Source organism: Euprymna scolopes, chromosome 23, assembly GCF_053919585.1.
Source record: "Euprymna scolopes isolate OS-2025 chromosome 23, ASM5391958v1, whole genome shotgun sequence".
NCBI classification, from domain to species: domain Eukaryota; kingdom Metazoa; phylum Mollusca; class Cephalopoda; order Sepiida; family Sepiolidae; genus Euprymna; species Euprymna scolopes.
In genome coordinates this window covers 15,864,684-15,889,703 of record NC_136504.1, presented here as the reverse complement: position 1 = coordinate 15,889,703, position 25,020 = coordinate 15,864,684, and the positions used below count along the sequence as shown (strand labels likewise).

The 25,020-nt window shown below is 31.5% G+C and overlaps 1 protein-coding gene across 7 annotated transcripts in view; it reads right to left on the bottom strand.

The window, feature by feature from the left end:
- Window positions 1-11,601: 11,601 nt before the first annotated feature.
- LOC145245773 (uncharacterized) overlaps window positions 11,602-25,020 on the bottom strand; it is a 723,444-nt gene continuing 710,025 nt past the window's right edge. For 6 of the 7 annotated variants that reach the window (XM_080107381.1, XM_080107383.1, XM_080107387.1 and 3 more), the window contains 4 exons: window positions 20,083-20,211; window positions 17,057-17,092; window positions 15,025-15,185; window positions 11,977-12,379 (listed from right to left, as the gene is read on the bottom strand). In XM_080107381.1, coding sequence (XP_079963507.1) covers window positions 11,988-12,379; window positions 15,025-15,185; window positions 17,057-17,092; window positions 20,083-20,211 — 718 coding nt within the window. In that variant the 3' untranslated portion in view covers window positions 11,977-11,987. Of the gene's footprint in view, window positions 12,380-15,024; window positions 15,186-17,056; window positions 17,093-20,082; window positions 20,212-25,020 lie in introns of all 7 variants that reach the window. The other variant, XM_080107384.1, reaches the window with a different exon arrangement.

Genomic DNA, 25,020 nt, shown 5'->3' with positions numbered 1-25,020 from the left:
ATTTTTTTTTTTTATCTTAAAAACATATTTAAGATTATGTGTTGACAAAAAATCAGCTGATACTGCCATAAAACTGTAATCGATTTTGTCATAAGATCTGATTATTTTTTTTCAACAAATCAACTTATGAAAGAAACTGATGCCATTTTCTGATTCAACAGTGTATAAATACTCTAAATCAGTTGTAAAAAGCTTGACAATATTCAAACATGTATGTGTGTGTGTGTGTGTAATTTCTTTAAGTTGACACAAAGACTTGTGTTCAACTGTGTATGACTTGAGCCATTAATTTAACGAAAGCTTAGTTGTTCAAAGAAACATTCCATGTTTCCTTCAAAAGTACTTTTGTTATGGACAATTGTTTCTGTCCATTTCAAGAACATATTTTAATAGATGTGCAATATATCACAGATATTCATGGGTAGGCTTCATCAGTGTATACGATTCCACAATCATGCTGAAAAATTATAATCAATTTTTATGAAAACTTCAGTATTTATTAATTAATGATCATAGAATACAAATTAACCCATTATAGTGTTACATTAAACACTTAAAAAAATACAAATTTACGTTTTAATTAATCAGAATGTTTACGTAAAATTTAAAGTTGACTGCCATAAATGGGCGTATCTGAAAATGACATTGGGTAGTTGGAGAGAAAGGTGGGAGGAACAGGTGGAGGGGGCAAAACCTACAGGTTTCCTTTTCTTTTCGAGACTGTGCATCCATACTTACCGATATGAAACGTTTGTATAATTCTTTCCATTTTTTTAATTTAATTATTTTTGTATGTTCCTGTTTTTCAATATAATTTTTTTTTTTACTTAATTTTCATATAATCTCGGAAAATAATCTTACATTGATGATTATACGTTCATGCGTGCAATAAAAATATTAAAATCTTACATATAAAGATTACGTTAAAAATGTAACCGTAAAAAAAAAAAAAAAAAAAGAAAAAGAAATACTTTCTGCAATTAAATATTTTGGGCGGGAAAATATTGAATTAACGATGCTTAATTCAATGATAATATCGATAGTTCGAGAAATTAATTTTTCTTTCGAGTTATATCGATTCCGTTAATATGAACTTTAGGTGCTTTTTTTTCCTTATGTTCCTGTAAAAATTGTTTTTTTTTATTGTTATAATTTACAATGCTTTATTTTCATTAAAAAAAAGCCGAAATAAATTCTTTCATTTTTTCTTTTCTTTTTTTTTTTTACTACTGAAAACCATAACTTTAGTAAAGGTGTTTTTTGTTTAAAAAAAAAAAAAAATACATTTTCACTCGGATTTAAATAAAAAAATAATAATTAGTTCATTATATTCCGTGATCATTATTTGATAAATACTGAAAATTTCATTAAAATTGGTTAATTTCCTGATTTTTGTGGATTGTTAAGTAAAAGGAGGAGTCAAAATGTTTATACATTTTGAGTATCGGCATTCATGTTGCCCGTGCCAGCCCGTGCCTATTATTTGAACAAACAGCTACAAAGTTCAAAAAGTTATACAATTTATACTTTTGAAGTGATGCTGTGAATCATAAGACGAATATATGAATATAAAATTGGATGGAAAATCTTCAGCATTGACGAAAAATATTTAATATATTTTTAACTGAAAGAAGAAATTTGCTTTCACAATCTTAATATGACACATCTATTTAAATAGGCTCTCTGAAAATGAAATGAAAGGGACGTAATTGTTAAAATATCTTTGTGGCAAGCAAGTTGCTTCCCTTGAAAATGCAAAATCGTTTCTATATTTATTCTCTAGATAAACCTGTTTTCATTTAACATATGTCATAATATTTTGATGCCGTTGTGCAAAGATAAAAATATAAAGATAAATTTCTGTGTACGTTTAAAAATTAGGCAGCTGAAATTTCCTAATCAAAATCTGAATAATGCTATGTGTCATGGTGGTGATGCTGTCAGTCTTAAGTGGTGAATGGCCCGAATGGGAGATGTTTTTTTAATTTTTTTCCATTGAACCAACAGAAAGAGACAACAGTGGGTTTGGTTCTGCACCCCCCCCCCACTCTCTAGGGAAGCGACTGGGTGTTTTTATGCATATACATGTACACTATAAAGAAATATTACCCTCAATTTCTGAACCCAATCTTTTTGTCTTTATAAATCACGCTTATAGAAACTGTTATTGAGAAGGAAACAATGACAGAGAAGAACATCACCATCATTGCGACTACAGAAATGTAACCAACTTATTTTACCAATTAAAAAGACATATTGTTGAGATTAAAGAACACTCTAGCTATATTACATATGTATAAAAGAAATTCCACTTAAAATTATTTTTAAAAAATATTAAATTGTGAACAGGATCATAGAATCAAAATTAGAACAAATTTATTGTTTTCAGTCTTCTTTACAATTTGAAGAGTCGGATTCTGATTTTGTTTGTCCAATTCCGATTTTGTTTGTCCAATTCCAATTTTGTTTGTCCAATTCCAATTTTGTTTGTCCAATTCCAATTTTGTTTGTCCAATTCCGATTTTGTTTGTCCAATTCCGATTTTGTTTGTTCAATTCCAATTTTGTTTGTCCAATTCCAATTTTGTTTGTCCAATTCCGATTTTGTTAGTCCAATTCCAATTTTGTTTGTCCAATTCCACAAATTGTTTGCCATGCCTTCAATAAGTCGGATTCTGATTTTGTTTGTCCAATTCCGATTTTGTTTGTCCAATTCCAATTTTGTTTGTCCAATTCCAATTTTGTTTGTCCAATTCCGATTTTGTTTGTCCAATTCCAATTTTGTTTGTCCAATTCCGATTTTGTTAGTCCAATTCCAATTTTGTTTGTCCAATTCCACAAATTGTTTGCCATGCCTTCAATAAGTTTCCAGACTTTTTTGTACAAACAGTTAAAATTCTTGCAAACTCTTGAAAATTCAGTATGCTATTGCTATACATCTTATGAGATGACTGACCAATTTTTATGATTTCAGGTTCAAATGAACAGCTACAACAGGAATTGGAATACATCCTACTAAAGCCTGATTGTCACAGTTGGTGAATTTAAAAAATGCAATCTAGACATGAGGACACTTTCTTGATTGCTGGAAAATCGCTTCTTTGGTACCAGTTTTCAAGAATTCTGGTGAAAGAACCCATTAAATTACCGCCCCATTAGTCTTCTCCCACTTTTTGCTAAAATATTTGAGTCCTTAATTAATCAAACTCTAGTCCATCACCTTACAGCTGCTAAACTCCTGACTGACAAACAATATGGATTTAGGCAAGCCCGTTCCACAGCAAATATCTTAACTGTAATCACTGAACGTATATACTGTTCACTGGACAAAACAGGGGAGGGTAGAGCAGTAGCCCTCAATATATCTAAGGCAGGGTATGGCATGATAGTCTTCTAAGGAAAATTAGATCATATGGTATCACTGGAAGAATACATAATGTAATTAAATCCTTCTTAAGTAAGAAAAAAATCCAGGTTGTCCTCAATGGTGGTACATCTAAACAATATGATATAAATGCGGGAGTACCTCAGGGGTCTATCCTTGGATCTTTATTATTCCTGATATTCATAAATGACCTCGCTGATAAAATTATTTCGAAGATGGATATATTTGCTGATGACACCACTCTCTATAACAGGTATGAGGGGAAAACAAATGAACACATATCTAAGAAAATGGCAGAAACACTAAACGATGACCTCCAATCTGTAGTGGACTGGGGACATAAATGGATGGTCACATTCAATACTGCCAAGACTAAGCTTGTTTCCTTCAATAATTACAAGAAACCTTCTCCACTACAAATAGCAATGGCCAAGAACACATTTAACCTCCTCAGCCTAACGTTTACAGGAAACATGAACTGGAATAGATACATTGAGAGCATTGCCAAGGCTGTTGCAAAGAAGGTGGGCTCTCTCTACCGTGCTAGAAAACTACTTATGCACCTCTATAAGGCCACCATTCGCCCATGTATGGAGTACTGTTGTCACATTTGGGCTGGTGCATCTGCTGCTTGTCTCACTCCTGGATAGGGTTCAAAAGAGTCGCCAACCTGATCAGTCCTGAACTGTCATCTAGGCTTTAGTCCCTGTCCCATCAATGAAATATTGTATCCCTCTGCCTGTTCTACAAGTACTTTAATGGTGAATGCTCTGATGAACTACAAGCACTTGTACCCCCTCGACGTGAATACTTCTGACAAACCCGACAAGCAACTAAGTCCCACCCCTTCACAGTAGAGATCCCTAGGTGTAAGAAGTCCTTCTAGTCCAGTAGTTTCTTACCCAGAACTTCTAGACTTTGGAACTTCCTTCCAGGATTCTGCTTTCCCAACTGTACTGACATGCAGAAGTTCAAGTGTAATGCGAACAGACATCTTGCTACTCATCTCCCTTCATAATGTCCTCGATAGTAGCCCTCTACTTCCAAGAAGCACTGTGTCTTATTTGGGGTAAAAATTGAATTAAAAAAAAAAAACAATTGTTTTAAACTTGGAAAAATGTCAAAGAAACGTACTGAATGCTTCAGACTACTTTTGCATTAATCAGGTATCAGCTCTTGCATGGCATAAGAGATACAAGGAAGGCAGGGAGTCTGTGAGAAGTGATGAGAAATGTGGAAGGAGTAAATAAGTCAGAACACCAGAGTTGATTGACCAAATAAAGAACTTCATGGATAAGAACCGTTGTGTGTCTATAGAGACTATAAGAGCACAGCCTGATATCAGTGTGGGAACTGTCCACACAATTATTGATGAGGAATTGAAGGTGCAGAAGATTTGCGGAAAATATGTTCCAATACCACAACTCCATCCTTGTCACAGACTATTTAACCAAGATGGGCATCAAGACAGTTTTTCACCCTCCCTACCTTGCTTCATGTGACTTTTGGTTATTCCCTAAGCTCAAGGAAAACCTTAAAGGCTGTCGTTAGGAGACAATTTCAAACTGCTTGGCCTAACGTTCACAGGAAACATGAGTTGGAACAATTATATTGAAAACATTGCCAGGGCCGCTGCGAAAAAGGTAGGCTCTCTCTATCGTGCTAGAAAACTACTGACACCTGAAAGTATCCTATACCTCTATAAGGCCACCATTTGCCCATGTATGGAGTATTGTTGTCCCATTTGGGCTGGTGCATCTGCTACTAGTCTCTCGCTCCTAGACAAGGTTCAAAAAAGAGTCGCCAATCTGATAGGCCCTGAACTGGCATCTAAGCTTCAGTCTCTGTCCCATCGATGAAACGTTGCATCCCTCTGCCTGTTCTACAAGTATTTTAATGGTGAATGCTCTGAGGAACTGCAGATACTTGTGCCCCCACGACGTAGACACCCTCGACAAACCCGATAGGCAGCTAAATCCCACCCCCACACAGTAGAGATCCCTAGATGTAAAAGATCTTTCTACTCCAGTAGTTTCTTCCCCAGAACCGCTAGACTCTGGAATTCCATTCCAGGTTCCTGCTTCCCTAACTGTACTGACATGCAGAAGTTCAAGTGCAACGTGAACTGACATCTTGCTGCCCAAATCCCTACATAGTGCCCCAGTAGTTGCTGCCCCTGATAGTAGCCCCCTACACCAAAGTGGCAATGTGCCTTGTTTGGGGTGAAAATGTAATAAAAAACAAAAACAAAAAAAACAGTTGGGGAAATGAAAGGGTCATTGACACGATCACACAAGAGGGCTTCCATGGGACGTTCAGAATTTGTTGGCACGATACAACAAGTGCATTGCAGCCGGTAGAGATTACTTAGAAGGGGACTAAAGTTTCATGTGTGTACTATCAATAAAAGTGCCCATTAAAAAAGTCTGAGAACTTATTACATGCACCTTGTAACATTTTAAAAAATTCTTCAGATTTTTTTCAATAAAAACACGCAACCCAAACAACAAATTATTTTCACCAAAAAAGGTATGTCTACTAAGTTGGCAACAAAAAATGTTTATCTACAAAGAATGGCTTCAAAGACAATCTTACTTGAACAGCAGAGGATGTGAGGAGACTCGATTCTGGCATTCAACATCATCAATAGAAATGAAAATGTATCTTTCAAGTTTTTCACGTCAGCACCAAGTCACTGTTTCCGTAGGGTCCCGTAAAAGATGTACCATCAGAGCTTTCATTTTCACAGGAGAAAGGCAGCATTCTCTATCTATGTTTGTGTTTTATGGAAAAATCTGGCAGAGGTTGTGATGTGATCATATCCAGATTAAAATAGGCCTTTGACAAATATTTCGACGGCATGTTTTTTTACATGGTTTCATGGCAATCAACTTGATTCAAAACAAAAAAAAAATGATTTCCCAGAGGCTTTCAACTGAAAATCAATTTATAAATTATTATTGACGGAAGACAATTTCATAATTAGGAATTGGAATTTAACTTTTGGCTTACTAACTTATGCGTAGATGCCAGGGGCTTTGCAACAAGCTTGAAAACAAAATTCTGCTACTTATCACACCCTTAGATCAGTCTTTTAGCTCTCAGCAGTGGTTAACAAGACCAACTCTTATATGGTCGGCCCATCTTTTTGGTCATCTTCATATTTTATTCTTGAAATCTTTTCATCATTTCTTTACCTTGTTTAAAATGAATGCTCTGACGATGATACGATTTTTAAAAAGCGAACCATTAGAAGGTATATATATATATATATATATATCTTTGTTAAATTTTCTTAAAAAACATCTTATTTTAACCTTACATTTAAACCCAATTTAACTTTATGATTTTATTCTAATTTTTATTCTCAATTTATCTTACTTTGTTTATCAACATCAAAAAAGTAACTGTTTTCCTTTATATTTAAATATTTTCCAGATACATCTGCCTTACTTAAAAAATGCTAGGTTTATTTTTGGTGTCTTTAAAAAAAAAAAACAATACCCAATATTTTTGTGGATGAGGAGACTTTGTTTTAAAAAAGTATATGTTAAAATTATTGTCCATGACTTAATGTCTATCTCAATACAAACATTGTTTCCGAAACGATCGTACAATTTATTAACTTTGTTGTGTTCCTTCTTATGAAACCGATTTTTATTTTTAATTATAAATTATCAATCATCTTAATATATAAAGATATATATATATAAAGTTATTCTAGAGTGAAGTTTACTCAATGTCTACAGGTTTTTGCTATTTTACTTCTACAGTTTAGCAATTTTGGTGTTTTTTTAATATAATTTCACATTTATTATTCAAACAAAATCTAAATAGGTCATCTAAGCATTAGCATATACTGACACAATATATTTTCAATTTGATTATTGAGTTTGCACTTCTGAAGCATGTAGTGCAGCTTAAGCACATACTTCACAGGCCCACGCTCTGGGGAGCTCATGCATATTCCATAAAATGCATATGACAAGTGTAAAATTCCTGTAAAGTGAAGATTAAAAATATGACACAAAAAAAAAAAAAAAAAAAAAAAATGAAAAATAAAGAAACAAGTTGATTCTAGTAATATGGCTGTTTTTTTTTTTTTATTTACACACAATGATTTTGGGTGTCAGAGTTTGGAATGCAGAGATCTAAGTGACTAGAGACAAATTTTAGTTTAGGATTCTTATCAGCATCATTATCATTAAGAGTGAGATCAGGATTACACAAGAAGATGGAGAGGGGGTGGGCGTAAAATAAAATAAATATTAAAAAAAAATAAGTAAAAAAATTTAAAAAAAACATTGAATTGTTTTATGGCATTAAAAAAAAACATGTTAAACTGGAAGATAAGGATGTTTAAAAAAAACAAAAACAAAAAAAAACATTTTTGAAATGAAAATTTGTCTTGGTGTAAAAAAAAGTTTGAGTTGAGAGATTCGATCCTTACTGCACCTGTTGCTAAATAGATTTTCGTTATTTTCTTTTTTTCACAGATAAAGCAGCAGAATTTGTGGGCTAAAAATGTAAGCCCTGAGGTGGGTGGTTTTTCTTTCAACAATAGAAACACGATTTTAATTTTAGCTTTTATTTTACTTTTATTTATTTTTTTTTATTTTATTTTATTTTAATAATTTATGACGCAGTCCTTTCATTAAGTTAAATTATTTTTCATGTTTTAAAATCATTATCGTCTAATTATCCTCGTTAAATTATTTTCATGTTTTAAAATAAACGATTAAATAAGAGGCTGCTGCAAAACAAAGTGAGTAAAAATAAATCTTTCAAATTGGTTGTATTTTTTTTTTCCAATGATCAAAATGAAATCATTGGAAAAGAATTTGTTGGGTGAAAAATAAATAATACATAAAATAAATAATACATAAGATAAATAATACATAAGAAAGGAGAGAAGAACAAAAAAAAAATTTTTTTTTTTTAAATCACATGCGAAAAAAAAAATTTTCCTCAAAAAATTCATAAATTATTGATTTAAATATTAAATTATTGAAGTAGAGAAAAAACTCTTTGCTGTTTTAAAAAAATAAAATATATATACATTTACATTTCAAACACAGAAAACTACAAAATAGTTTTGTAGCATAAGCCATTTTTTTTTTTTTAGAGGAAGTGATTTCTGCTTAATAAATACAGAAATTGGTCATGTGTATCGCGTCGTCATCGTGTGTGCAAATAACAATCCTTAACAAGGAATTTACTAGAGTTTAAAAAAAAATTAAATATGTTCAGCACTTGTTTATACATTTCTTATTTGTTTATTTATTTTTTTTTGTATCTCCCGTTTTTAAATTAAAAAAAAATCTCTTAACACAAAATAGAAAAAAAAAGGAATGAGAATATGGAAGAAAAAAAAATGAATGAGAACATGGAAGAAAAAAAAATGAATGAGAACATGGAAGAAAAAAAATGAATGAGAACATGGAAGAAAAAAATGAATGAGAACATGGAAGAAAAAAATGAATGAGAACATGGAAGAAAAAAAATGAATGAGAACTTCGAAGAAAAAAAAATGAATGAGAACTTTGAAGAAAAAAAAATGAATGAGAACTTTGAAGAAAAAAAAATGAATGAGAACTTTGAAGAAAAAAAAATGAATGAGAACTTTGAAGAAAAAAAAATGAATGAGAACTTTAAAGAAAAAAAAATGAATGAGAACATGGAAGAAAAAAATGAATGAGAACATGGAAGAAAAAAAATGAATGAGAACATGGAAGAAAAAAAATGAATGAGAACATGGAAGAAAAAAATGAATGAGAACATGAAAGAAAAAAATGAATGAGAACTTTGAAGAAAAAAAAAATGAATGAGAACTTTGAAGAAAAAAAAAATGAATGAGAACATGGAAGAAAAAAATGAATGAGAACATGGAAGAAAAAAAATGACATAATAAATATGTGAATTTGTTCATTTCCTTTTAAGGAAAACTAAAACTTGAATAAATAATATTTAATATAAACTGTGTCCTTGGAATGTTTCGTTAATAAATAGGTAAATAAATAGACATGAATGGACAGGGTGGTTGCATTTTATGTGAGAGAGAGAGAGAGAAAGAGAGAGAGAGACGTATTCCTGAAGACCTTACACAAAATCCCAAACGCACATAATTTAAAACTACTTTTTACCATTCTTCCAACTGGAATACAATTTTGAATTTTTTTTTTTTTCCATTATTTATAAAGTTGTGTATAAATAGACTTTACTTTTAAGAAAAGGAAAAAGAAATCATACCGCACTATTTTCCATGTTCACCTAAAATGCGACCACTCTGTTATAAATAACATAAATAAAATCAAGTTGAGCGAATGAATGAGAAAATGGAACGACTTTCTGGACTGAATGAAAAATGGCGATGAACGAATTAAATAGTCAAAACCTGTTTGTGGTAGGGTTAAATAATAATAAATAAACTCACAAATAGGAATGTAGGAAAGTTAGAAAGATAAGATAGGTGGGTTTCGGAATTAGATTAAGATTCGTAAGACTTTCTTTAAAAACAAAACTTTGGTTGTTTGGTTGGTTGAGGGTGGGGCAAGAAATGATTGGAATGTACCGATTCTGTGACTTTTCTTCTTATTCTTCTTCTTCAAAATGAGTGGGGGTAGCGGAAGGGTGGATTGCAGTTGGACAAGAACAGGACCCCCAAATTTCAGGAACAAAAAAAAAAGGGCGGGGGGAATCAAAGTGAGAATTAAAAAGTCGTTCATTGTTTTAAAGTGCAAGAAAGTTGTATCATAGGATGAAATCTTTCACATCAAGTTTTTTTGTTTTTGTACCCCCATTTTTTTTTTTTTCTACGAGGGAAGTAGGCTTAAGACTTTCTTTTTTTTTTTTTTTCATCATTTGCTTTTTTAAAAACGTTTCTTTTTTCATGCACTTCATTATTTTATTGTAAGTTTCATTATCAAACGTCTTAATCATTTGTTCATTAAATTTCACTTTTAATAGATGATTATTTTTAAAGTCTTTTTGACTCGAGTTTAAAAAAAATGCAGAATTGTCATCAAACAGCTTTAAAAATGTCTTTTTGTTGAAATTATAGATGCCATCGGTTGTTTTGTTTTTACTTAAAATTTTATATTTACTTTATTTCATCCATCCCCCCCACCCTTTAAATTATCGTTCGCTTTTTTTTTTTCACCCCTAAAAGTGGGGAAAATACTCAAATATTTCAATAGTTATTATTATCATTTTTTTTTTTTTTCAATTAGTATTTTATTTTTAATTTTAGCCACAGCGCATATCACAGAACAAGGGAGATAAATACCGTTATAAAAAAACAAAGTTGTCTCCCCTCACAACCTGGCTCAGTGACATTTAGTCCTTTATTTTTATTTTATTTTTTTGCGTGTAAAACAAAACAAAAAAGTAAATATTTGATTCTTTGGTTTTTATCCAGAGTTCAACCTAATACAAAAAAAAATTTTTTTTTTAATATTTCTGGTGTACGTACCCGTCACGAAACCAAAACATCATGTAAACTGATCAAGTAGTTTTGTTAATTTTTTTTAACTAAGAAAACCAAATTTTACGATTTTTACCGTTTCACAGGCACAAGCACGGATGATTTTGATTTCTTACCTCTGGAGAGGTTGTTCAAGGGGAGGTAACCAGCGGTGAAATAACGTTATTATCTAAACAGATCATCTTAAGATGTTGGAAGGGGGGGGGGGATTTTAAATTTAAAAAATAAACATGAAAATTTTACCCCTAAATAGCACTATCCAGAAACTACTTAAATACAAAAATTATATATATACGGGAAGTTTTATTTTTAATGTTGTCTTTTACATTATTTTATTAATTTTATTTGTAATTATATATATATGTATATATATATATATATATATATATATATATATATATATATATATAGTAAGTTATAAAATATATATGCTGATTAAGCTACACTGAATATTCCGCTTTTCATCCACTCTAGGACTCTTCAGGCTTATGCGCATAAGCCTGAAGAATCCTAGATTGGATGAAAAGCGGAATATTCAGTGTAGCTTAATCGCCATATATATTTTATAACTTACTAACTAGCTCTACTTACATATTGAGCACTTTTGAAGTAAATACTTAAAGTTTATGCATAAATTTATACTTTCGTATATTAATTTTATGTAAGTAAATGAAGTAGTTATATATATATATATATATATATATATATATATATATATATATATATTCAAAAAGTTTCTTTTTCCCTTTTGAATAATGTATTTCCGAAAATTTCTAAATTCTACTGTATTATTTAAAAAAGAAAAAATCTTCATCATAAAACTGAGTTGTTTCCCTTGATTTTAAAGCATTGTAAAAATAAAGAAATAAAAACATGATGGATCCGTCTCGCCCCCTTATAAAATTTTATTTTTGTAGTTTAAAAAAAAACAAAAAACTACTTGCTCAATTTATGTGATTTTTGGAATATGACACTTTTGTTCCATGTCAGGTACGTACATCATAAGGATTTTTCTGTATTTTTGTTTTTAAATTAGGTTGAACTCGTGATAAGCACCGATTCTTTTCCTGCACCTAAATCACTTATAAATTAAAAAATAAATACAAAACTCTCATAGTTGCTATATTTTCCTTAAGTAACTGATTTCTGCTATCGCACATTTGATGACCGTAAACAGCGCGTGATTGTCGTTGGCTTTGTTTGTGCACAGAGTTTGTATCTTACTGATATAATTATCAAAGTTATCCTCGCTGATGGCCTCCTCAATCTGTGGCACTTGCACGTTTTGCAGGCACGAGATAATTTTGGAGCGCATCATCTGCACATATTCTTGCAAATGTTGGTTCTTTTCACACACAGTTGCATTCTCTTGTTCCTGCACGCGGATCTTGTTTTCCAGGCTAGTGATCTCCGCGCGCAGTTTTATCACCTCCGTTTCAGCATGCATGTTGGCCTTTTTAAGGTCTTCAATTTCATTCTCAATCTGGATCATATCTTCAGCATTTTCAAGGTCTGAAAAGAAAAGAAATAACTTAACAAAAAAATACACTAAACTGGAAAGATTTCAGATAAACTAAAGAGGTAAAAATTAAGTTTACAAGGCAAAGGTTTCTGTAAACTTATAGCAAATGTAAATATTAATATTTCTCCATTTCACAATTGGAAATACTTAACAACTGCATAGCTTTTCATTTGAACATTTTAATTTATTTTTTTCTTTTTGCATTTTTTTTCCTCTATTTCATGAATTCTTTACACTCTTTTTAGTATATATAACTAGTTTTCATATAATGTAGTTTCAATTTATGCCAGTATCAGCAAATTCATAGCTTTACTATAATATGCATTTGCTAATATCTTTCTTCTGATGAAAAGAATGGCTTCTTTGAAACTCTGCAGGTTAAAGAAATTTTAATATTTATTTTTGAGTATCCTGCCCAACAATAAATTCTTGTAAATTATAATTTACAGTCTTTAATTGTGTTCTTTTATATCTATCTATATATTGTGATGAACGGGGCCCAAGCAACACTAGTGAAAGAAGGAAAAAGCGATAAAGCAGTGCCCTGACTCAATGGGGCAGCTGTAAGCATCATCATTAAATCAGAATGAGAGATCGCATAGATGACAGGAAATCTATGAGATGATGCAGGATCAAATGATGTCATGCATGTGCCTATCGGTGGCGGGGGAGGGTTCTTTTGTTCAGTTGATGTCAGCATGAAGAGACATGTTTTGTTTTTTTGTGCTTGAGCAAATAGGGCTTAATCATGGTAATCGCACATGGAACAATAATGGAGGATAATTTCCTACCTTAAGACATACAAGATCCCTCATTGTATATTACAGCAAGGATGAAATTGGAGATGTGTGACCATCTCTGTAAATTGGAACTTTTACGCAATGAACTGGATACATCCTCCCAGAGTAGTGAGGTGATTATAGATCATGCCAAAAAGAAAGAGGTTGGTGATATTTTCTCTTGCTAGCCCTGCTTCACAGATTCATGCCAAGTTCTTATCCCCTCCCCTCCCCATCTCATGTGAAAAGAAAAAAAACTTTGCTATATTCTTTAAGGACTCGATGTCAATAAAACGCCTCATCTTTCCAACATTTCCAGAAACCGTTGGGTCATTTCACTGAACATTCAGTCGAGAAAACTTCTCTATGCTTAAACCCCATCAGACTTTCTAATTACCAGGGAAAACTGAAAGACTCTGTAAGTTTGATACCTGTGGCATTTTATTTTATCCTTTTTCTGTCTGTTGATAATATACTTTTATTTCAGTGCCGTTCAAGTGTTGATTGTTTTTATAGAAAAAATAAAGAAAGAAAAACCGGAACCCCCCAAAAAAAACAGGAAAAAAAATATGAAAATCTAATTATTTGGATTTTGAATTATCATTGCCATTCTGTTTGTTTTCGCTTTCTCCTTGTATTGATCTCTCTGCTTTCTGCTGGATTGCCGACTCAATACTCTTTTATTTTCACCATGTTTTTGTAACTGTTTGCACAGAGGATTACAAGAAATACAAGCTTAACACCCCATTTGCCTAGACTTGACTGAAGTCACCTAAGAGCCTCGATACCCGGGGATTGAATATCCAATGGGAATAAGTTGAGTGGCCCATTTTTGGTGGTAAATTTCCTTACCCTTTAATGAAAGTTGGTGCACACACTAATCCTAAGTCCAAGTGGTAGGGCCAAAGTTCTTCTATGAAACTATGCTCGGATATATAGATATATATATATATATAAATTTAAGGCTTGAGATAAATAAATTCTTTAGCTTTTGGCTAGAAACAAAGTGTAACATCAGAACAGATACTACACTATAAGTCTATTGTGTCCTCCATCAGTGAAGAATAAATCCTTCTAGACTGAAACAATATATCTTTGTTCCAATTCTTAAGAATGTGACATTTTGGGTGAGCTGGATGTTCCTCGCATAAAAAAATGACCTTACGTCTAACTTTGTCCTCATGAGGAGGCAAGTAACTGAAAACTAGTGCAGATTCTGCCACTCAGAGGTTGAGAGTGTGAGTCGCCTGACATTCTATTGTAAAGTTCTGTTGGAGGACGACTACTATACAATGTGACACAATGGAGTGTGTGAATATCTCCACTAGGCCATCTGTAAAAAGTTTAATATAGAATACAGCAGAAAGTCGTGTGTGCATATTTCCAATAATTCTTTCTGGTATAAGTCATGGACCACCCATTATTACTATACAATTTCTACAACTAAATACCTAGAAAAGATGGGGCTATTAAACCTTACAAAGTGATATTTTAATAGAATGTCTTGGATTAATATAACACTAACTGAACAGTTTCTTTTTTGTTGTTGTTTATTTTTTAAATAAAATTTTTATGTTTTCCTTAAATAAAAAAAGGCAGAAATTTCTTTCTATTCCCTATTTTAAAAACTTAAAAATTACATCCGGATTTTAAACTGTCACAAAGTAAATAAATGCTGAATATTTTCATAAATTGAAATGGCTGACTTGTTTTCCATATCATGACTCTTCGAAAAAAAAGTTTGTTTATTCATCAAAAGAAAGCACCTTAAATATTCAAAGGAGCAAAAAAAAAAAAAGAAAAAAGTCCAATATATGTTTTTTATTTGAAGAACATGTTTTGTCTTCTTTCCTTACCATGTCCAGCCTGCACTTTCATCTGTAATGATGTTAGCTCTGCAGAGCTTAGTCGAGCTTTTTTCATTGCTTGAGTTGCTCTGGGACAGCCAGAGAGACTTCGATGAGAGAGAAAACTGCCATTGGCATGACCTGAACCATCACAGCCTGGCGTTGGACATCTAAAGAAAAAAGAAATTATCAAAAATTGAAGATTAAGGATTTCAAAATTCATCAATTTTTCTAAATTATTAAAAATAAATAAATAAAGTCCACTTTAAATTTGAAGTCAGATTTGTCGTTTCATCCATGTTTAAAATTGCTCATTTGAAGATGCATCTTAAATACTCAGCTCAGTTTTTAAACACGCTTATATATACTAAGTTTCAATTAAAACTTTAAAATACAACTTTCAAGCATTTCATATTAACCTATTTTCATTGTACAACATTGCGATTGAGATTTTCCTTTTTGTTTTTCTTTTTTTAATAGCAGTGCATGGGACATAATTTGGGAAGAACATTAAATTTCTAAATGAAAGAAAAAAGAGTCCGTTGAATAATGTTCATATTAGTGCGGTTTTATGGGGAATTGCTTCCTAAGACCCTGGAAAATCTCATCAGTATGCGCTGTATTTAAGAATTCAGATGATTAGTCATCTCTCTCTCTCAGTAAGTCTCCTGTGCGTCATATCAAGTTTAAAGTCTGTAGACCAAAAATTGACTAAGTTTGGTAGAGATCTTTCTTTAGACATACAAGGTCATTTTTATAGAACTAATCGATATATATATATATATATATATATATATATATAAAAGACAATATATAAAGTGCATGATTGCAAATATGAGAACTAAAATACAGATTATTTATTTAAAAATAAATACATATTTCAGAGATGTGCCATTGTTTAATTGCAGTGGACTGTCCTTCTGTCATTATAAAAACCATTAAAAATCCATTCAAATCCTCAATGACTTATGAAATGAAAACAACAAAAAATGGAGATAAAAACAAATTCACCGACAAACCCTATGGGCAAGTCAGCTCAATTATATTATCATTGTTACGATTAAAACCCATAATCACATACAGTCCCTCCCCTACTGAAACGGTACCTTCTTCAAAAGGAATGCTTGAGCTGACTCCCCAGTGAATCCATTTTGAAATTCCATACAGTTTTTAAATAAATAATCTGTGTGTGTGTATATAATATATATATATATATATATATATATATATATATAATTATTCTAGGTTGATATTTTTCAGAGGTGAAGCAACCAATGAATTTTTAACAAGGTTCATACAAGAGTGCTCAATACCGAATTAGGGTAAAATATACTTTTTATTTGTTTTACATAAGCATTGGTATGTCACTACACACTTATGAGCATGTTTCGGTCAGCCAATTAAAAGTAACTAGAGACCTCTTCAGGCAACATTGCTTATACAAAAGTAAGCAATATTGCCTGAAGAGATCTTTAGTTACATGTAACTGGCTGACCGAAACATGCTCATAAGTGTGTAGTGATATATGAATGCTTATTTAAAACAAAATGTGTGTATATTTTTATATATATATATATATATATATATATATATATGTATTATTTTTAAAATATAATTATCCACTGACACGTGTTTCGTCGTCTACGACTCATCAGAGTGGCTGAATCGTAGAAGAGTCGTAGATGACGAAACACGTGTCAGTGGATAATTATATTTTAAAAATAATACATATATATATCGCTCCCCATGTGGGGTACCAAATTGGCTAAAGGGAAAATTATTCCTCACTCGCATTTAGGTAAAAATGCATTTTCGTAAATTGAATTCAAAAGCAAAAACAAATAACATCTATATATATATATATATATATATATATATATATATCTCAGAATATAGAATGAGAAAATACAGATTAAATTCTTTGCAATATTTTATCAGATGGACCTCCAGAATGTCATTATGAAGTCATTTCTTTACAATTATTCTGAAGTCATTAATATTCGATGTAATAGTAAGATCAGATGGAATTGTTAATATGTACCTGTACTTTAGGTCGACTCCGTCATAATCAAGTTGTCTACAATGATAGAAAAAGAAACATTCAGTTATCAAATACTAAAAGCCATTGTACTGTCTTCCACATTTAAAGGCTTTTGGTGCTTATCGAGTTTTACCTTAACCTCAAAAACTGCTCCTTAAAAAGAATAAACAAAATGGCACAAAAATTTTATAATGCACTTGTGTTAGGGTTTTTAAAAAAAGAAAAGCATACATCAAAAATTACAGATTTATCAAGTATTTTCTTTAAAAACAAAAACACACCAGGTGTGTAACCACGGCGGGATAGAAACTCCGAATCACCTAACTGCACTCTCAGCAGTTACTGCCTTCCATAGTTGTTGTCATCATGTTTTCACCAACTTTGGGTAGGATTGAAACCGCTATCTTCAGACAATTCTCACCTGAGACCGTAGAGATTCAACGTCTCTATCAACTGGGCCACGAGCCCTGAAGGGCGATCAAGGTTTGATTTATCTGGTCTTATAAATCACCGTTTACATCTGGTCTTCCATTGTTGGGTCCGTACCAAATGCTACTTAATTGGAATTCATTATTGAGATGAGTATTATTTATTCATTGCAGATTATTATCCTCATCTTTATTAGTTGTTGTTTCATGACGTTTCGGTCATAATTGCTGAGAATGCAGTTAGCAGATTCAAAGCTCCTGTCCCATTATGATTACCACCTGACGAAGGCCAGAGGAATAGTTGGCGAGAACATTGTGAAAAAACTGGAAAGATGAGGATAATAGTCCGTAAGAAATATCTATGATAATATAAATATGTAATAATAAATATATATGATAATATATAATAATAATAAATATATATAATAATAAATATATAATAATAATAAATATATATGATAATAAATATATATGATAATAATAATAATATGATAATAAATATATATGATAATAAATATATATGATAATAAATATATATAATAAATATATATATATTAATAAATATATATATTAATAAATATATGATAATATATAATAATAAATATATAATAATAATAAATACATATAATAATAAATATATATAATATAAATATATATGATAATAAATATATATAATAATATAAATATATATAATAACAAATATATATAATAATATAAATATATATAATATAAATATATATAATAATAAATATATATGATAATAAAATATGAGAATGAAATAATGAATGAATTGAACAGAATATTTATTTATTATTATTAATTTATTAGATATTATTTTTTAAAAAAACTATGCAAATGAAGTATAGACTTCACTGTGTTTTGTAAGTTTTTCTGTTGGTATATGTAACGAAAAAAAACTTTTGAATTTATTCATTTAGATAATACATTATGCATATTTTTTTTTGTATAAATTTCTTTATTTATACAAGCATTATTGGCTACATATGTGCACACATGTTTCACCTGCAATCTCTTTTAATATCCAGCTTTCTCATGCTTCCAGTATTAACTACCTGAAAGGCTGATAGATGAATCATTCTTCTATGAGCTTTTACAACAGGTGATACTACAGGCCTTAAGAAGCTGGATTTTGAAAGAGATCGCAGCTGAAACATATATGCACATATGTAGCCAATAATACTTGTATAAATAAAGAAGTTTATACTATAACACAGCTCTACCTATTAATGAGCATTATTTCATAAATACCAAAGTTTCATTGGATTAACAACAAGGAAACAACAGCAATACATTCACTATGTATTTTTTAGTTGAATATTTACTTCAGCAGTGCTCGATACAATAGTAGAGCTTAGTATTAATATAAAACTATAATTATTTTGTGCAACTCTTGTTCATCCCAAACAAGGCATATCGCTACTACTATTTGCCACCACGTTTACAGGGGACTATGCAGGGAGATGAGTGAGATGTCTGTTTACATTTAAACTTCTGCATAAGCAGGGAATTCCAAAATCTAGCAGTCCGAGGAAAGAAACTATTAAAGTAGAAGGCTTTTCTGTATCTAGGGACCTTTACAGTGGAAGGGGTGGGATTTTGTTGCTTAATGTGTTTGTCAGGTGAGTGTACGTCAAGAGGGTACAATTCCATCAAATAGTTGTAAAACAGGTATGGGATGGAACATTGGCATAAGGGTTAGAGTTTAGTTAACATTGATTCAAAAAATTACAAAACCGATCAAGTAGAAGACTTGCTAAAACTATTTTGTTACCAAAAACCATTGTTATTATTGTATATTCTTCATCTGCTATTTTTTAATTTGAAATAGCGAAAGTTAAGTGAAAACAAGGGAGATAAGTCAGTTTGTCATATGGAATTGACTACAAATAAAAAAAAACAATAAAACTGCATTATTCAACAAATTTTTTTTTCTTCCTATAATTATTTTTTTTTTTTACTTGATCATTTTTTTTTTCATAATTTTTGGAATTTTTACTAATTTTGACATGACATGTAACTACGTAATAGCGTTTTAAGTAAAAACGCTTTTTTTTGTTGTTTATTTTTTTGATATCCTGTTATAATATACAAGTACAGAAAATGCTTTCACTTTTACAATTTACAAACAAAATAATATTGAAATTCATGTGAAACAAATGGTGCCTATGTAATTGTCAGGTCTCAAATAGTAACATATCCAAAAATTATGAAAAATGATAAAGTAAAAAAAAAAATAATTATTAACAAAAAAAAGAAATTCATGAAAAGAAGTGAAATCACTATATTACACTTACTAAAAAAAAAGTTGACAGGGGAGATAATTAAGTTCTGTTGTTTACATCACATGACAAACTTAATTCAAAATGTCAGACAAAATTTATACCCATATAAACTTTATCGAAAATAGTTTTTCATTAATAATTATTTTTCTACCTTATCGTTTTCTGTAATTGTTTATTTGTGACATGACAATTGCGTAGATACCATTTGTTTCATTTGAAATTCAATAATTTTTCCGTTTGTATAATATAGAAGCACCGCTTCTTGTTTTTCAAAAATCATACGGAGAATACTTACACAATTCCATCCATTTTCATGGGTCTACCCGCCATAATCATAGAGTCATTTGAAGACTGGTCACCTCCAGCTCCAGAAACCATATGGCGCTGTAGCTTGTGTTTGTTGGCAAGAGGGCAACCAGATGCACTAAACAGAAGAAACACAACAGAATTTTAAAAAACATCTGATTTCAAAGAAACACTTTAGTTTTACAACAACAAACATAATTTCACATTTCCATAAAAGCAACCACAAAAATCTGCTTATTAATTTTTACAATAAAGAGCCTCATTTACAAGTTTCACATCTGTTAAAACTTTCTTACATCTCTATGATTCAAACATGGCCGACATTTTGTAACTTTTCCAAAGCAACTGTATTATTCTCATTTTGTATTCTAGTCAACCAAACGAGAATTACTCGTACGTTCTAATGTATTCTCACAAAGCACAACATTATCTTTTGACCTCCATCTGGCTATATAGACAGCGGATACACTCTGAAAGGATTGCTCAATCACCAACTGTATTTCTCCAGATGTGAAATTGCTTAAATCTAGTGTCAAAGAGAAATCTGAGAGCATTGCCAGGACCGCTGCGAAAAAGGTAGGTTCTCTCTACCTTGTTAGAAAGCTACTAATGCCCGAAAGTATCCATTGACCTATGTATGGAGTACTGTTGTCATATTTGGGCTGGTGCATCTGCTACTAGTCTCTCACTCCTAGACAAGGTTCAAAAGAGAGTCGCCAATCTGATAGGTCCTGAACTGTCATCTAAGCTTCAGCCTCTGTCCCATCGATGAAATGTAGCATTCCTCTGCCTGTTCTACAAGTACTTTAACGGTGAATGCTTCGACGAACTGCAAGCACTTGTACCCCCTCGACGTAAGTACTCCCGACAAGCAGCTAAATCCCACCCCTTCCCTAGATGTAAGAGAGCCTTCTACTCCAGTAGTTTCTTCCCCAGAACTGCTAGTCTTTGGAATTCCCTTCTGGGTCCCTGCTTCCCCAACTGTACTGACATGCAGAAGTTCAAGTGTATGTGAACATGACATCTTGCTGCCCAATTCCCCACATAGTACCCCTGTAGCTTATGTCCCTGATAGTAGCCCCCTACATCAAAATGGCAATGTGCCTTGTTTGGGGTGAAAATGTAATTAAAAAAAAAAAGAAGATTAGTCGATGTAAAGAAGGACTGATGTTATAAGCTTTTCGTTTTTCTTCTCTTGGATTACTTTCTAGGGTTGAAGAATTTAGTCCGCCCTACTATTTGACTCGGAGCTCAAAGGAAAACCAATCGATTCATATCTTTATGAAGAGTATTAAAAACAATAACCCAGATAGTATTCGAACATCATATGACAATTCGAAAAACACGTACTGATAACAATGACACCACGTTCAAAGTAGTAGAAGTTAGTGTTCCCAATGATGCCGGGTTAAACAGAGCTGAGAGAGAAAAGATAACAAAATACCAAGGTCTTATGTATGGGACAAAAAGAAATTGGAATCTTAGGAAGATCTCTATCATTCCAGTAATTATCGGAGCAACCGAACTCATAATAAAGAATTTCAAAAACTACTTGGCCAATATACCCGATGAACAAAGTGCAAGAAAGATTCAAACAATTGCACTTAAAGGGATGGTTAGAATCTTAAAAAGATCTCTCAGTTGGAATATATAAGATAGCTGCTGAATCTCTGACATCTGGAAGAATGCCCCATCCCTGGTTAGAACAAATTGATAAGTTCTACCATCTGACAGCCTCTGAATATTTATATCCAATTTTACTTACAATGCTTGACCAGTGGCATATGATTTTAAAGTATTTGGCAAAGGTGAGACAAGGTGGGATAGAACTTGCAACGAACTGGTTAAAAATCCAAGTATTTTAAAATGGTAAATAAACAGGCTTTGAAACAGCATTTTAAGATGCAGATATTTTTTAATTAAAAATCATTACATTTTTTTATTATTATTAATTTTGGAAAGTAAAATATCCATTATTAGAAAAAATGTAAAAAAAAAAAAAATGTTTGACCTTTATTTTTTTTAATGATTAGAAATGACCTTGTTTCATGTTATGTTATTAAATTATGAAAATGGATATCTTACTATCTGAAATTTAATTATAAAATGAGAAAAAAATAATGATTTTTTAATAAAAATAATTGCATCTAAATGTGATTTTAAAGGCATTTTGACTGTTTATTAAAAATTCCAATTTTCTTATAGATGCTTCCACAAACTTTTGTCAAATTTTATTCTAATATAACGTCCATACACCCCCAAAAGTTCATAGGCTCCATCTTAAACTAATGACTAAACAACATGAGAAGGACATTTCTAAGCCAATAATTGAATGAGTGCAACCCAAGAAACATTGCATAATATACTATGCAGTATTTCTGAAAGGAGTTTGCTTTTAATAAATAATATTTGTATCTTAAATGTAATTTCTAGTGCATTTTGTCTGTTCATACAAAATTTTTCCAAGAACTTACCAAATTTTATTTCAAGCATTTTAATAACAAAAAATGAATAATAAAGATAGGTTTTTAAAATATCCAAGGGATTAACAATAATACATGCAAGAAATTAACACAAAAATACAATTTATGTTTTCATCCAAATTGTAAACATTTAAATGATTTCAAAAATGATGGCTGGCATAGATTTTATGGCAAAACTCAAATTTTAACCAATAAAAATTGTAACAGTCATTAACGATCATTCTTTAAATATTTTTTCATGTAAATTCTATGTGAAACATTTAGAATCTATTAATACTTTTTTTCTCACATTTTATGAAAATTACAAATTTAAGATTTTCTTTTTTGGCATTGACTAATATGTTTTGAAAAAAAAATTTTTATGTGGATTGATAATTCATATTATTTCCATTCTTCGGACTATTGCTCTCATCTTGAGTGTCATTTTCGCATCGTTTCAGCCGATGTAACCTCAGACTTCAAGTGTATCTTGTCAAACTCAGAAATTTTTCTGTCAAACTCGTGTATCTAAATGGAAATCCGTCCAGAACTTCATGCAGATTCCCGAGTTTGACAAGATGCTTATGAAGAAGGTCGGATCACACAGGCCAAAACACGAAAATAACACTGAAGATGAGAACAGTAGTCTGAATCTGTTTGGATTATTGTTCTCACCTTGAGTGTTATTTTCATGTTTTGGTTAATGTAATCCCCAACCTTCTCCAGGTGTATTTTGTCAAACATTATTTTAAGAATTTATTATTTAAACAAAGGATCAGTGGTGTAATGGTTAGAGTACTTGAAAAAATGAATTGAATTGTAAAAGTGATATTCTCCTGAAGGTTGAAGGTTCAATCCTCAGTGTGGGTGACTGAAAAATACAATTGCTAATTACTTGGGATGGCTGATGGAACGAGAGCATGCTACCCCCATGAAGTAAATAAAGAGTTCCGCTCGAAATTCTGTCTCAATTCCTGAGTTTGACAGAAACATTCACGAGTTCGACAAGATACATCTAAGGTCAGAGGTTTACATCAAGCAAAACGTTGTGCAAATAACACTCAAGATGAGAATAGTAGTTGGAATATCCCAAATAATATGAAGCACACAATTGGATCAATTCTTAGTTGGATTTATTGACCTTTATACCAAATTTCAAGTCTGTAGATCAAAAATTCGTTGAGTATGTAGGTTGAGAAGTGTCCTCTTGCACACACATTCTCACTTTTATATATATATATAATAGCCTGGGTGTTTTGTGTTGCCTGGGTGTTTGAGCAAAAAAAAAAAAAAAACGGGGTAGTAGGCAGGCAGGCTCAAATCTGTACTGCGAAGGAGGAAAAGAATGTGGAAAAATAAATGTGACGTCTTTGCCGTCATGTCCATCGCCAAGCCGGAAGTGGCAAATGTTTAAATTAAGGCTAGTCAATCGAAAAGAGGGGATGACTATCGAAAATATCGGTGAAAAAAGTGACCTATCCGTTTAGAAAAGTGCCCAGTTGAGAGGGAAGGAATTAATGTTTTTGGATAATCATGCTTCAAAATGATACTAATCTCGTGAAAATCCGTTGCCTCTGTTGAAAGTTTTAGGTAAACATACATACAAACATACATACATACATACATACATTTAAACAGACAGGTGAGATTTATATAATAGATTACTCCCAAGCTTACTCCCTTACAGGTACGATTAATGTTTTGAATAGAATCCATCCTACATATGACAAGAAATTGCATCCAATGGTAACCACATAAATTTAAACAAAGATTAGATAATAATGAAAAAGGCTTTTTATACAAACAACTCTGAACCCAAGAGTTGCTATACAATAAAAACTAACCAACACAAGGTGAGAAAAAGATTTTACAACATGGCCAATATGAAAAAAATTATTCTAAAAAAACTAAAGTAAACCTAGTAGTTTTTTTCCTCGTCATGTTGGTAACAACTGTTCGTCTAAGGAAACAACGGTGTAGCAGTGGAGTTACATAACCTGGGCAGGGTAATATGGGAGGATAGGTGTTGCCTGTGTAGCAGTCCTCCCTCTCCGCAAAGCAAGAGGATCCAAGGGAAAAACAGAATCGATAAAACTTGGCTCTAGTTGCATCACAGGAGTTACCATTGATGACAATATAAAGTCAGGCTGCCTAAGGGATTTAGTCTCTGGATTTTCTATGAGGGTTTACTCTCCTAGCCTTTCCCCTGATGGGGTAATCCCACAAGGCAATGGAAGTTTTAAATCAGAGTTGCCTTCTCCTAGGTGAATTACTATCAAAAGTTGACGAACCTCATTTGTCCATTTAGAATTACAGACAAATAAATATTTGAAAATATTAGGAACTTAAAGAATAAAAACTTTTACCAAAATGACGGGATTCAGCATTAAAATAATCCCATAAAACCAAACGGACAACAAAACTTTTTAAAAATATCTGTGGGGTAAGAATTCATAATGAAGCCA